The sequence below is a fragment of the Tamandua tetradactyla genome, chromosome 22 (assembly GCF_023851605.1).
Source record: "Tamandua tetradactyla isolate mTamTet1 chromosome 22, mTamTet1.pri, whole genome shotgun sequence".
NCBI classification, from domain to species: Eukaryota; Metazoa; Chordata; class Mammalia; order Pilosa; family Myrmecophagidae; genus Tamandua; species Tamandua tetradactyla.
In genome coordinates this window covers 20,304,457-20,317,153 of record NC_135348.1, presented here as the reverse complement: position 1 = coordinate 20,317,153, position 12,697 = coordinate 20,304,457, and the positions used below count along the sequence as shown (strand labels likewise).

General features: G+C 35.0%; 1 protein-coding gene across 3 annotated transcripts in view; it reads left to right on the top strand.

Annotated features, from left to right (window-relative positions):
• The window catches only part of TMEM184C (transmembrane protein 184C), a 52,908-nt gene that overhangs the window by 18,168 nt on the left and 22,043 nt on the right, over window positions 1-12,697 (top strand). For all 3 annotated transcript variants that reach the window (XM_077139871.1, XM_077139872.1, XM_077139870.1), the window contains one exon: window positions 5,471-5,676. In XM_077139871.1, coding sequence (XP_076995986.1) covers window positions 5,471-5,676 — 206 coding nt within the window. The remainder of the gene's footprint in view (window positions 1-5,470; window positions 5,677-12,697) is intronic.

Below are 12,697 nucleotides of genomic sequence, written 5' to 3'. Positions count from 1 at the left end.
CTTTCCTGTTGAAAACACTTCAAAGGATAGGAGTAGAAGGGAATTTCCTCAACATGAAAAAGGGAATATATGAAAGACCCACAGCTAACATCATCCTCAATGGGGAAAAACTGAAAACTTTCCCCCTAAGATCAGGAACAAGGCAAGGATGTCCACTGTCACCATTGTTATTCAACATTGTGTTGGAAGTTCTAGCCAGAGCAATTAGACAAGAAAAAGAAATACAAGGCATCAAAATTGGAAAGGAAAAAATAAAACTCTCACTGTTTGCAGATGATATGATACTGCATGTCGAAAACTTTGAAAAATCCACAGCAAAACTGCTAGAGCTAATAAATGAGTACAGCAAAGTGGTGGGTTGCAAGATTAACACTCAAAATCTGTAGTGTTTCTATACACTAGTAATGAACAATCTGAGGGGGAAATCAAGAAAAATTTCCATTTACAATTGCAACCAAAAGAATAAAATATTTAGGAATAAACTTAACTAAAGAAACAAAAGACCTGTACAAAGAAAACTACAAGGAATTGTCAAAAGAAATCACAGAAGACCTAAATAAATGAAAGGGTATACCGTGTTCATGGATTGGAAGACTAAATATAATTAAGATGTCAGTTCTACCTAAATTGATTTACAGATTCAATGCAATACCAATTAAAATCCCAACAACTTACTTTTCAGAAACAGAAAAACCAATAACCAAATTTATCTGAGGGGCAGGGTGCCCCGAATAGCTAAAAATATCCTGGGAAAGAAAATTGAAGTTGGAGGTCTCATGCTGCCTGACTTTTAGGCATATTATGAAGCTACAATGGTCAAAACAGCATGGTACTGGCATAAAGATAGATATACTAACCAATGGAATCAAATAGAGTGTTCAGATATAGACCCTCTCATCTATGGACAATTGATCTTTGATAAGGCAGTCAAACCAACTCACCTGGGACAGAACAGTCTCTTCAATAAATGGTGCCTAGAGAACTGGATATCCACATGCAAAAGAATAAAAGAGGATCCATATCTCACAGCCTATACAAAAATAAACTCAAAATGGATCAAAGACGTGAACATTAGGTCTAAGACCATAAAACTGTTAGAAGAAAATGCAGGGAAATATCTTATCAATCTTATACTAGGAGGCGGTTTCCTAGACCTTACACACAAAGCACAAGCATTGAAGAAAGAAAGAAAGGAATAGGAACTACTCAAAATTAAACACTTTTGTGTATCAAAGATACACAAGAAAGTAAAAAGACAGCCTACACAATGGGAGACAAATATTTGGAAATGATATATCAGATAAAGGTCTAGTATACAGAATATATAAAGAGATTGTGCAACTCAACAACAAAAAGACAGACATCTCAGTTACAAAATGGGCAAAAGACATGAACAGAAACTTCTCAGAAGAGGAAATACAATGACCAAAAGGCACATGAAAAGATGCTCAACTTCCCTGGCTATTAGGGAAACGCAGATCAAAACCCCAATCATCTCACACCCAACAGAATGGCCATTATCAATAAAACAGAAAGCTACAAGTGCTGGAGAGGATGTGGAGAAAGAGGCACACTGATTCACTGTTGGTGGGAATGTCAAATAGTACAACCACTGTGGAAGTTTGGCGGTTCCTTGGGAATCTAAGTATAGAATTGCCCTATGACCCAGCAATACCATTGCTAGGTATCTACTGAGAGGACATGAGGGCAAGAACACAAATGGACATTTGCACACCAATGTTTATAGCAGCATTATTTACAATTGCCAAGTGATGGAAACAGCCAGAATGTCCATCAACAGACTAGTGGCTACACAAGCTGTGGTGTATACATACGATAGAATATTATGCAGCTGTAAGACAAGTCATGAAGCATGTAACAACATGGATAGACCTTAAGGACATTATGCTGAGTGAGATTAGCCAGAAACAAAAGGACAAATACTGTATGGTCTCACTGATAGAACTGACATTAGCGAATGAACTTGGAGAATTTCAATTGGTAACAGAGACCATCAGGAAATAGAAATAGGGTAGATATTGGGTAATTGGAGCTGAAGGGACACAGATTGTGCAACAGGACTGATTGTAAAAATTCAGAAATGGATAGCACAATACTGCCTAACTGTACTACAATAATGTTATAACACTGAATGAAGCTGAATGTGAGCATGATAGGAGGAAGAGACCTGGGGGCACAAATAAGATCAGAAGGAAAGATGGACAATAAAGACCGAGATGATATAATCTAGGAATGCCTAGGGTGTATAATGATAGTGACTAAACATGCAAATTTAAAAATGTTTCTGCATGAGGAAGAACAAAGGAATGTCAATAATGCAGGGTGTTGAAAATAGATGGTAATTAGTATTTTAAAACTTTAGTGTACGCGTGAGACAAGCAAAAAATGTTTATTTGCTACAAAATTTGTATTTTGACTAGTGCATTTCCTAATATAACTTATGTGGACAGCTTAATCGAACACCATAGTACTTGGAACCCCGTGTAGGGCATGAGATTTTGTAGGTTTGTCCAGAGTGATGCCCAGATAAATCCCAGACTGATTTGAACAGTGAATAGGAAAGTATTTGCAGAGTCCCCTAGGGGAAATGGTGAGAAAGGGGGAAAATTCAGCTTCCCCAAGTGGAGAATTCTTGATATTCTCACAGGCAGTGGGGACAGCCAAAGCAGTAGGCCAAGCCTCCAATCTTGGGGTTAGTTCATATGAAACTTAATCCCACGAAGGATAGGCTAAGCCTACTTAAAATTAGGCCTAATAGTCACCCCCAATAGAACCTCTTCTGTTGCTCAGATGTGGCCTCTCTCTGTCGGCCGACACAGCAAGCAAACTCACTGCCCTCCCCCCTCTCTACGTGTGACATGATTCCCAGGGGTGTGGACCTTCCTGGCAACATGGGACAGAAATCCTAGAATGAACTGGAACTCAGCATCAAGGGATTGAGAAAATCTTCTTGACCAAAAGGGGGAAGAGCAAAATGAGACAAAATAAGGTGTCAGTGGCTGAGAGATTCCAGAGTCGAGAGGTTATCCTGGAGGTTATTCTTACGCATTAAGTAGATAACACCTTGTTAGTCAAGTTGTAATGGAGAGACTGGAAGAAACTGCCTGAAAATGTGGAGTTGTGCTCTGTTGGCCATGTTTCTTGAAGATAATTGTATGATATGGCTGTCGCAGTGTGACTGTGTGGTTCTGAGAGCCTTGTGTCTGATGCTCCTCTTGTCTACCATATCAATGGGCAAGTAAAACATAGGATTAAAAATAAATAAATAATGGGGGAATAAATGTTAAAATAAAATTAGTAGATTGAATTGCTGGTGATCGGTGAAGGGGAGGGGTATGGGTTTGGTATGTATGAATTTTTTCTGTCTTTTTATTGCTTTTTCTGAATTGATGCAGATATTCTAGGAAATGGTCATGATGATGAATATACAACTATGTGATGATGGTGTGAGTTATTGATTATATAACAAGAATGGAATGATCATATGATAAGAATGTTCGTGTTTTTATGTGGTTATGTATCACAAATAAAAAATAAATAAATTTTAAAAAAAGAAAGGGAGGGGTAAGGGGTATGGTATGTATGAATTTTTTCCTGTCGTCTTTTTATTTCTTTTTCTGAATTGATGCAAATGTTCTAAGAAATGATTATGATGATGAATATGCAACTATGTGATGATATTGTGAATTACTGATTATATATGTAGAACGAAATGATCATAGGTTAAGAATGTTTGTGTTTCTTTGTTATGTTTTTTAATTTTTAAATTAAAAAAAAAGAACTCATGCCCTTTTCAAGATTCCATGTACTTACAGTGTTCAAGTAAACTGACCATACAAGTTAAATTAGGAAATGAACTACCTAAAATATAAATTTTGTACCAACTAAACATCTCTCTCTTTAGTCTCACTCAGAAGTTGAAGTTTTAAAATAGGGATGATATCATCCTTTACCTGCTATTCTGACATAGCTTCATCCTATCCCGATCAGCTTCATTCATGTCCCTATTTGATGTCTATACACTTTGTCAGCTTTTTTAACAGTTCTTGAGTGGGGTACTGCTGACTTTCACAGCTTCAGAACTCTAACTCTGAAGTTAGAGTTAGGTGTCATATAAATGACCTTTCCTGAGGTTCCTGGGAAAGACCATGTTATTATACAAACAGCTCAGTATCTCACAATTTAGAATTAACAGTTGCACTGCCTGAATATATGTGACTGCTATAAGAGCTTACAATCTAGGACCCTTTACAATAAGCCTCAACCTGATAGTCCATGCGCTCGACTTTAGTTTGAGTATTTATATTATAGTCCATATGATTGAAGTATGATAATATTGTCTTTTTTTTCCTGACATTTCATTCAACATACAGCTACCTCTTAAGGTTCATTCATCTAGTTGCATGCCTCACAACTTCATTCCTTCTTGGTACTGCTCAGTAGTCCATTGTATGTATATACCATAGCTCTGCCTTTCGGTTCCTCAGTTGTTGCACCCTTGGCCACCTCCATTCATTGTGGATCATAAACACCAGTTCCATAAACACAAGTGTGCAAGTGTCCCTTCATGTCCCCAGACTCAGTTCCTCCAAGTATATACTGAGCAACAGGGTTTCAGGATCATATGGCAACCCCATCCCTAGCCTCCTGTGGAACCACCACACTGCCCCTCCAAGGGGCTGCACCTCTCAGTTTCCCTACCCACAGTGATTAGGTACATCTCTTTCTCTACATTTTCTCTAGCACTTGTTTCTCTCTGTTCATTTTTAAACAGTTTTAATCCACATGTTTTTTAATGTTGATAAGGAGGAAAAAGTACCAAAGTAGAAAATGGAAAATATTTTTAATTTTTAAAAATCTGTAGTCACTTTCTTTGCTTAATCTTTTAAGCTTTCAGATTAATAGCTCTTGGTCTTTTAAATAATATAACATTTTGAATTGTGGTATCACCTTTTTTATTTATTAAATCTTAAATTTGGGTGGTTCAGTGGAGAGGAGACCTAGGTTCGATTCCTAGACCATCCACTTAAAAAAAAAGTGTAAATCTTATATTTGGGCTGAAAAATCTTTTCCCAATAAATTCTAATGCAAACAATGGTTATAGTCAGCTGCTCTGATTTGATTACATATAAAGAAAATGCCTTTGGCAATATATTTTATGATCTTATCAAGAAAAATTTCACATTATCCTGACAACTCAAAACTTTATTTAGCTTCTCTCTTAATATTTATTTATCCCCAAACTTATCCTTTTGTTACCAATATCCAAGATATCTCTTTCTTTAAAAATTTAATTCTACAGATTGTGTGGTAGCCCTCATATTGATAAATTTTAGAGCCTTCATATAAATAAATATTGATAAAATTTAGCTATTGTGAATACCAGGCATTGGAATGGTAATTCATTGTATCTTAGCTGAAGCTGTTTTCAACATTTGCTTTTTCATAGTGGATAGCTTTGAAATATCCCAGCATTGCAATATATGTGGATACTTGCAGAGAATGCTATGAAGCTTATGTCATTTACAACTTTATGGGATTCCTTACCAATTATCTAACTAACCGGTATCCAAATCTGGTATTAATCCTTGAAGCCAAAGATCAACAGAAACATTTCCCTCCTTTATGCTGCTGTCCACCATGGCCTATGGGAGAGTAAGTATGTTGTTTTTAATTTTTTATGTTTTTGGTTTTATTTAAGCAGAGTTAAGTATTAAGTACTATGAGCAGGACAGAACATAGAGGACAGAGTCCTTTTCCTTGTGTAGTTTATAGTCAAGTTTGAAAGCTAACAAAATGCATTTTTATAATCTTAGTCTCTTTTGCATTATTCATCCTAAATAAAAAACTTAAAGAAAATATTGTAGGAAAGACCATAGAAATCATTTAATCATTTAAAGAGTGTAAACATTCTTTTACACTCAGGAGCTAGTGTCTGAAGAGAATAACTTATCCCAGATCCCACAGCTAATTAACGGCAAAATCAGGTCTAAGACTCAGGAGAAGTTAGTCTAGGTAGAAAGAGCTAGAGACATGAAATAGGAGCAAGAAATACCAATGTTTATTCTAGGAACAGTGGTAAGTTAGTTTGCCTTATAATATGTTCATGTAGGATAATGAAGGAAGATAGAGCCTAAAAATTAATGTGAGGCCGAGATTGCCCTTATGCAAAAGAAATCATAGGATATTTTCCAGCAAGGAAGCATTTGAAAACAGTGTTTTGGAAAAATTAATCTTTTGCAGTACTATGCTGGTTGGATTGGAAGGAGGAAGACTTTACATAGAGAAATTAGGAGGGTTTTATAATGGTCCATTTGTGAGATAAACTGAAGTGGAGGGATAAAATTAGTATAACAATGAACAACAATAGAGAAAATGCGACTGAAGAATCAGTAGGACTTGACCACTGATAGACTGTGGGGAATGAGGTGAAAGTTGCAAGCCACGGTAACTGGAATGATTTGGAGGTTTAGTAATCAGCGTAGATGTACAGCCTTAGGGATGGCTGCACTGCTTCTCATGCAATACAAAACCACTTGTACAACATCCTAACACATTTTTGTCTCTACTTTAGAGACCTTTAGTCTCCAGCCCCCTCCGGAAGCCAGAACTGATACGACTAGGCCTGAAGCTTCTTTCATAAATCATATTTTATACTGTCCGGTGGCCAAACCCCTAGACAGACAAAGACGATCCTGTCAGGTACTACACATAAACATATTGTGGTGCACAAAATAGACATAAACTCACAGAACCTACAGTTTGCTTAGAAGAGTTAGGAATGTAATAAAAGATACAAAAATATATATTTATTTTAGGAAATGCTGTGCAGGAGAGAATATTAAGGAAAATCTAGTGTAAATTAGAGGTGGGGAGTTGTAAACTGCTCTGATGCATTTAAACTATAACCTGAAGGATAAGGAGGAGATTTACAGGGAGGGGTAGTATTCCAGATGCCTTGAACAGGATGTAAAAAGGCCCTGGAGCTAATATCTTCTAGGAAGTAGAAGAGGAGTGAAGCTGAAACACAGTAAACAATCATCACAGGGTTATGATAAGAATTGAAAGGTCCTCAGGGGCATGGAGAGTATATTGTAAATCATGTAAAGATTCTGTGTAATATACCAAGTGCAACAAAGAGCCATTAAGGATGTTAAGCAGAGAGCTGGTATTCAAATTTCATTCCTCAAAGATTGGTGCCTAACTGCACTGGAGCTATGCAAAGGTGGAAACTTGGGAGATAGATAAGAGTTTGTAGTGTGGTCTGGTATATGTGATGGTGATGGCTAGGATCCGATCAGGATTCTTCTTCTATTAATAAAGAAACTGAGATGAGGTTGTAATTGCTTCTTCAGATCGGCTCACAATTAGCTGGTGGTCAACTAAAACAAAACCCCAGACCTTTTTCAAATGACTCTACTGGTCAAAATCCCCATATTGTGTGCTTGTGCAATTGATTTATTCAAAAGTACACAGACAGTTATATTTATTCTTGTTAAATCTCTTTGCATTGGTTTCATTACTCCCTAAGACTCTTGAATTCTGACAACTGCTGATTGAATGATACAATTAATAACGAGTCAGTTGTGGATTCATAAATATAACTCAGGTTTCTTGGCTTTGAAAAGAAATGTTTACCAAAGTCATTAAGTGTGGGAGTGTGGTTTTGTAATAAGAAAACTTTACATTCTTTGTCTATAAACACATTTTGGGATTACCAGTCTCCCTCTGTTAGATAACTGATGTTACATATCTGACAATCAGTCTATTTCTGTTTAGATTAATTCAGCATAGTGCTTTAGTTTTTAGATGCAAATGCCATGGCAGGTTTTCAGTTGGTAAATGATAAAAACTGTTTTTCATACTCCAATTTCTACAACATAAACAGTGTGCAGTTTTTTTTACCATGAATATTCAATTTTGTGTAGGTTACTTAGTTCATGGAGGAAAGGGGAGAAACCCTTTAGCTAGTGACCCACTACACATATGCTTCTATATCTGAACAGATGTTTTAATACTTATTATTACTGTTTAATACTTAAACAGTACTGTCTTAATACTTATTCTTCTTTCTCTCCTTCCCTCCTTCCCTTCTTTTCTTCCTCTGTCCCTCCCTCCATCTTATTTTTAAAATTCAGGTCACAACACACTAAACTGAATTCACATTTGGAAAATATTACTCCAAGGTATATATACCTTGGAGAAGTGATTATGCCAGATTTTTTGGTTTTGTTCAGCTTTGCAAGTTAGTGACAAATTGTTTTCTGAAGTCCGAGTACCAAATTCCTCTTGCACCAACAATATAAAATAGTTATGGTTGAACCACACCCTCACCCCATTGAGGAACTACTCAAACTTACTTTTCTTTGCCCATCTAGAGGGTCTAACAGCGCTGTATAACTGTGGTCTTAATTTGTGTTCCCCTGATTAGTAATGAGGTTGAGCATTTTTGTATGTTTATTAGCCATTCAAATTTCTTTTTCTGGGGAGTGCTTAAAAGTGTTTCTTCTCCTTATCTGTCTTGTGTATTTATAAGGAATCTTTTCATAAACAGAAGTCTTGCATTTTAAATAGCTGAATTTATCAGTTTTATAGTTCATATTTTTATATCTTGTTTAAAAAATCTTCCCTACTTGCAAATTATAAAAATAGCATTCAGTGCTTTTCTTCTAAACATTCCAAAATTTGCCATTAAGACTCAACACTTTAATCCATATAAAATTGATTTTTTTTATCTGTGTCCTGTGAGGTAGGACTGGAGTTTCATTTAATTGCCTTGAACAACTGTCCCAGCACCATTCTCTCCGCTTTACCTCTCTGATGTGCATTACAGCTGTCATATCAGGTTTCCATATGTAGGATCAATTACTGATCTTTATATTTTGTTTTATTAATTTTTCTATCCCTAGACTGATTCTATACAATAGTTATTACAGCATATTAATAAGCCTTAATATGAATGGCAGGGGCCCCAACCCTAGTATCTTGACTATTATTTGGTCTTTGCTGTACATACACATTTTAAGATCATGCTTGTCAAGTTGCTTAAAAAACTCTGTTGGGGTATTTGATTGGAATTGAATTCAATCTTTAGTTTATTGACTATCTTTATAATTTGTTGAGTCTCCCTATCCATGAATAGTCTAGCTTTCCACTTATTTACCTCTTTATTAACATCTTTCTATAAATTGTAATTCTCCTCTAAAAGTCTTGCACATCTTTTGTTGAATTTATAAGGATCTTCTATTTTATTGCTATTGTAAATGGCATTTTTTCAAAAAACTAGTTTTACTGCTGCCAGTGGTAAAAAGACAGTTGAATTTTATATATTGATCTTAGATCCAAAATCTTAATTTTCTTAATGGTGTAGACAGTCATATGTGAATAAAAGATTTGTTTTCTTGTATAATCTTTGTACAATTCTTCTTTTTTTCTTCTCACTGTGCTAGTGAGTATCTCTTATTATTATTGTTTCATTTCTAATTTTAAAGGGAATCCTCTCAAAATTTTACATTTGAGTAGTTTGATGTTTCTAAGGGTGTTTTGCACGTACCCTCTATAGGTTAAACAAGCTCCCTTTTACCTCTGGTTTAAGTGTTGAATTTCATCAAATGTTTTTCTGTACCTGTTGATGATCATGGATTTTTCTTCTTTAAGCTGTTAATGTAGTGAATTAGATGAATAACTTTTTAACATTAAAAACCGCTTGCAAAAAGAAAAAAAAACGCTTGCAGTTTGAAAATAAACTCAATTTAATTATATTTAAATCTGTTTCACATTACAGATTTAATGTATTAGATTGCTAATATTTTGTTTAGAATTTCTACGCCTATATTTATGAGTAAGATTAGACTATAATGTCCTCTCATGTTGTCTGTGTCTGGTTTTTATATGTAGGTTATCCTGGCTAAATGAGATTACTGCTTTTTATTTGTATGTTACAGGAAGAGATTATATAGTATACTGTGTCTTGAAAGATTATACCTAGATTTTTCTTTGTGGGAGGACAGTTACAGAGCTAATTAGGATTCTTGTTTCTGGTGTCATTTTTAGAACAGCATAGTTTTCAGGAATTAGGTAGAATAGACAGTTTTAAAATACATGGGCAGGGCGGGCCACGGTGGCTCAGCAGGCAAGGATGCTTGCCTGCCATGCCAGAGGACCCAGGTTTGCTTCCCAGTGCCTGCCCATGTAAAAAAAAAAAAAAAAAAAAAAATACATGGGCATATATTGGTTCATACATTCCTAATTTCTTTTGGATCTGTCTTCATGGTCCCCTTTCCATTTCTAGTGTTATTTGTATCTTTGTTTTTCCTTTGATCAGTCTTGCCAGCGTTTGCTCATTGTTTTGGTTTTTTGTTGTTGTTGTTGTTGTTGTTTTTGGCATGAGCAGGCACGGGAAATCGAACCCAGGTTTCCGGCACGGCAGGCGAGAACTCTGCCTGCTGAGCCACCGTGGCCTGCCCAGTTTGCTTGTTTTTATTTGTCTTTTCAAGAGCTGACTTTGGATTTTGTTAATTTTTTTATGGCATGCTTGTTTTTTATTTTATTAACCTCTGCTCTATTCTCACTTCCTTTCTCCCATTTCCTTTGGTTTACTGTGTTCTTTGCCTAATTTGTTGGATTTTTATTAGCTTGTTAATATGCAGTCTTCTTTTTTGATACTGCATTTGAGACTACAAATTTATTGAATCCCACAATTTTGATATATAGTATTTTCATTATCATTCTAAGTTTTCTTAAATTTCTGTTCTGATTTCTTTACCTTAGTTCCTTTGGACTTACAGTAGTAATCACAGAATGTAGTCTGAGTCAGTTTTGGAGACTGGTTAAGATTCATTTCTTTGTCTCTAGTACATGATCAGTTTTTATAAAGGTTACTTACGTGCCTGAAGAGAATGTGTACTCTATATTAATGAGAGGCTGTGTTTTATTTATATCCATTGGGTCAAGCATATTTATTGCATTATTGAATTCTATATTGCTATTGATTTTGGCTGCTTGTGGTATCAGTTACTGGAAGAGGTTTAAATTCTGCTACTTTTAATGGATGTGTCAGTTTTTCCCTGCAGTTCTGTCAGCTTATGCTTTATATATTCTGGTGCTGTTTTATCAGGTCATACAGTTTAGGATTGTTACTTTCCCTTGTAAATTTAACTTCTAATATGTCATGACCATTTTTTTTCTCAAATAATCCTTTTTGTCTTATATTCACAGGTTTCCCAACTGTCCTTTGTTTTAGCATATGCCTGCCATATTTTTATCCACCTCTTTCCATGTCCATATCTTTTAGGCATGCCACTTACATTTAAAAATAGCTTCATTTTTTATTCTAATCTGACAGTCTCTCATTTAAACAAAGTAGACCGTTTACAATTGTGTGATTATTGATATCTTCATGTATATTCTTGCCATCCTTTTGTTTTCCGTTTGTCTTTCTTTTCCTTCTTTTAAAATTGATCATATTCTTTTTTTAACTAAACTTTTTCTTTTGAAGTTCTTTTGAACTTTTTCAGTTTATGAAAAGTTGCAAAGAGAGTTCCCACATACACTTCACCCAGCTTCTCCTAATATTAACATCTGATGTAATCATGATACATTTGTTAAAACTAAGAAATCAACATTTGTACAGTCCTGTGAACTAAAGATTCTATTCAGATTTCTAACATTTTTCCACTAATGTTTTTGTGTTTCAGGAGCCAATCCAACAGTCTACATTGTATTTAGCTTCTTTTTAAAAGTATACCTTTTCATTTAATATTTTAAGAATATTAAATGTAGAAGATTGAGACTGCTTTTCTAATTTTTTGACAAAGATTTTAATAAATAATTTTAAAGTTTTTCAGACATTTGGAGGAGTACAAAAAGGTAATAGACCTTTTTAAAAAACATCCAGATTTAACAAATGTTAATATATTACAGGTCTACAGATTCTTATCTGCAATTATAAATAGTAAAACATCTTGAAAATAAAAAGCTTTTTCATTATTTATTTAATCGCAAAAATTAGAACTGGTTCATTAAGATTATAATCTTAATGTGACTATTTTACCTAACATGGAATATATATGTTTCATTGCAGATGTGTCAATATGTTTGATTACAGGTGATACCCCCGATCCCCACTGGGAGTTGATTATATTCTTTTGGTTTTTTTTCTTGTGCCATTTGCCTTTAGTGTTCATCTGTCAATGGGAAATTTTCTCAGATTAACTTCCTTATCTGAAAGTGTTATTTTGCAACCCACTCTTGAAAGATAATTTTGCTGTTTTTTCCAAGCACATTTAATATTTTATTACCCTGAATTCTGGCTTCAGTTTTTGCTCTTAACCCCCTACTGTCAAACGAATTGTCATTCCTTTATAATGACATGTCTCTGACTGCATTTAAATGCTTTTTTTTTTTCATGGGCAGGCATTGGGAATCGAACCCAGGTCTCCAGCATGGCAGGTGAGAACTGCCTACTGAGCTACCATGGTCCTCTGACCACATTTAAAATCCCCTTTTTGCCTTTGATGTTTTACAGTTTCAGTACAGAGTGTCCAGGCATTAGTGGTGATTTTTTTTCCCCTGCCTGATTTTGTAGTGTTCCTCAAACTGTAGATTCATGTCTTTGATCAATTCTGAAAAGTTCTCAGTCATTATCTCTTCAAGTTCTTTCTTCTGGAACTCTGAA